A 1,398-nucleotide genomic window follows, 5' to 3' on the forward strand; every position below is an offset into this window, starting at 1 on the left:
TTCCCCCTCTCTCTCTCTCTCTCTCTCTCTCTCTCTCTCTCTCTCTCTCTCTCTCTCTCTCTCTCTCTCTCTCTCTCTCTCAGCCCGGGTTGACCCTGACATGCACGGTCGAAGCGCACCTCCTGAATGACCTTAACTGTGTCGATGTGGGCGTAAAAAACACCTAAATTTATTTTTTAAAATATGCACAGCGACCTTTGTTTTCTTCCCTTCCCTTATCCTACCTCCTACCTCACTCTGCACACCTGACCAAGTGTCACACCTTACAAATAACCAATTTTCTTCAAATATTACAAAGTTTTTCTCTTCACCCCCAAGGACTCAGTCTAATTATGACATATTGTTATTATACCCTGGGAGAAAAATAACAGTCCATAATCACGCTCTAACGCAAACATGTAATTTTCCTTAAATCGCGTTTTGCGTTGTTTGTTTTTTTTGTTTTTTTTGTTTGTTTGTTTGTTTTTTGGAGGCTGTCTTCTTGTCGTGAGTTGTTTGTGTATAAATTGATGTTTTGGTCAAAAACTAGATATCTAGTCTTACAAATCGTTTCGTCTTTGAATAAGTTAAAAATAATTTACCAGGATTATTAATGTAGCGAGATTATAACCTTTTCAAAATCAGGCCTGAAATCTAAGGACAGTTACTTTTTTCCGAGGGTATATTTTGGGCTGGTCCGACCATGTCTGGTTGGGCCAATCTAGGCTGGGTGTGATCTGAGTGTGATTTCAGCAAAAGGACGGAGATACTCTGTGAATTGTTATGCCCCCCCCCCCCTGGGAATTGAACTCGCGTCTTTTGCATGCAACCATGAAGACCGTAACCAACACACTCTAGTCCAATTTATGATTAAGTTGGATGTTGAGCTCACAAATGAGCAAATAAACACTAAAACAAGAAATATTGTCAAGATAAATTTGAAGACAACGTTATGTTGCAGCTATAAGTCTTTCTCATCAGTGATTTCTTTGTTCTTCTTATCATAGATAAGGATACCAGTTTCTTTGTTCTGTTTATTATTATGGATAAGGATGCCATTTTCAGTACCGTAAAGGAGATGTAGTACTTCAAGATTATCGCCTTTTTCACGATGACATAAAATATACAAAATAGAAGTTCAAGAATAAATGTTCTTTTTTCTATCTTTCCAATTTTGATGTCTGTTTCATAGCACAGAGCTGATCTCTGATGAGAACTCTCTGCCGCTGCTCAAGTACCACACGGCTCCTGGTCGACTCAACATCAGTAACTTTGTGAAAAGGAACCAGCAGTTTGTCACCCTGTACGACGGACAGAAGATCCGGATCAACAAATACGCTTATGGCGTGAGTGCTGCTTTTTTTTGTCCTTCGTTTTGTTTTTTTGTTTGTTTTGTTTTTGGGTTGTTGTTGTTGTTGT

General features: G+C 38.9%; 1 protein-coding gene across 1 annotated transcript in view; it reads left to right on the plus strand.

Annotated features, from left to right (window-relative positions):
• LOC101846019 (transforming growth factor-beta-induced protein ig-h3) overlaps nt 1-1,398 on the plus strand; it is a gene marked incomplete at both ends in the record, with an annotated part of 18,302 nt that overhangs the window by 6,624 nt on the left and 10,280 nt on the right. The window contains 1 exon segment of the mRNA XM_013085832.1: nt 1,172-1,325. Within this exon segment, the coding sequence (XP_012941286.1) occupies nt 1,172-1,325 (154 nt within the window).

Source organism: Aplysia californica, unplaced genomic scaffold (assembly GCF_000002075.1).
Source record: "Aplysia californica isolate F4 #8 unplaced genomic scaffold, AplCal3.0 scaffold00412, whole genome shotgun sequence".
Classification (NCBI taxonomy): domain Eukaryota; kingdom Metazoa; phylum Mollusca; class Gastropoda; order Aplysiida; family Aplysiidae; genus Aplysia; species Aplysia californica.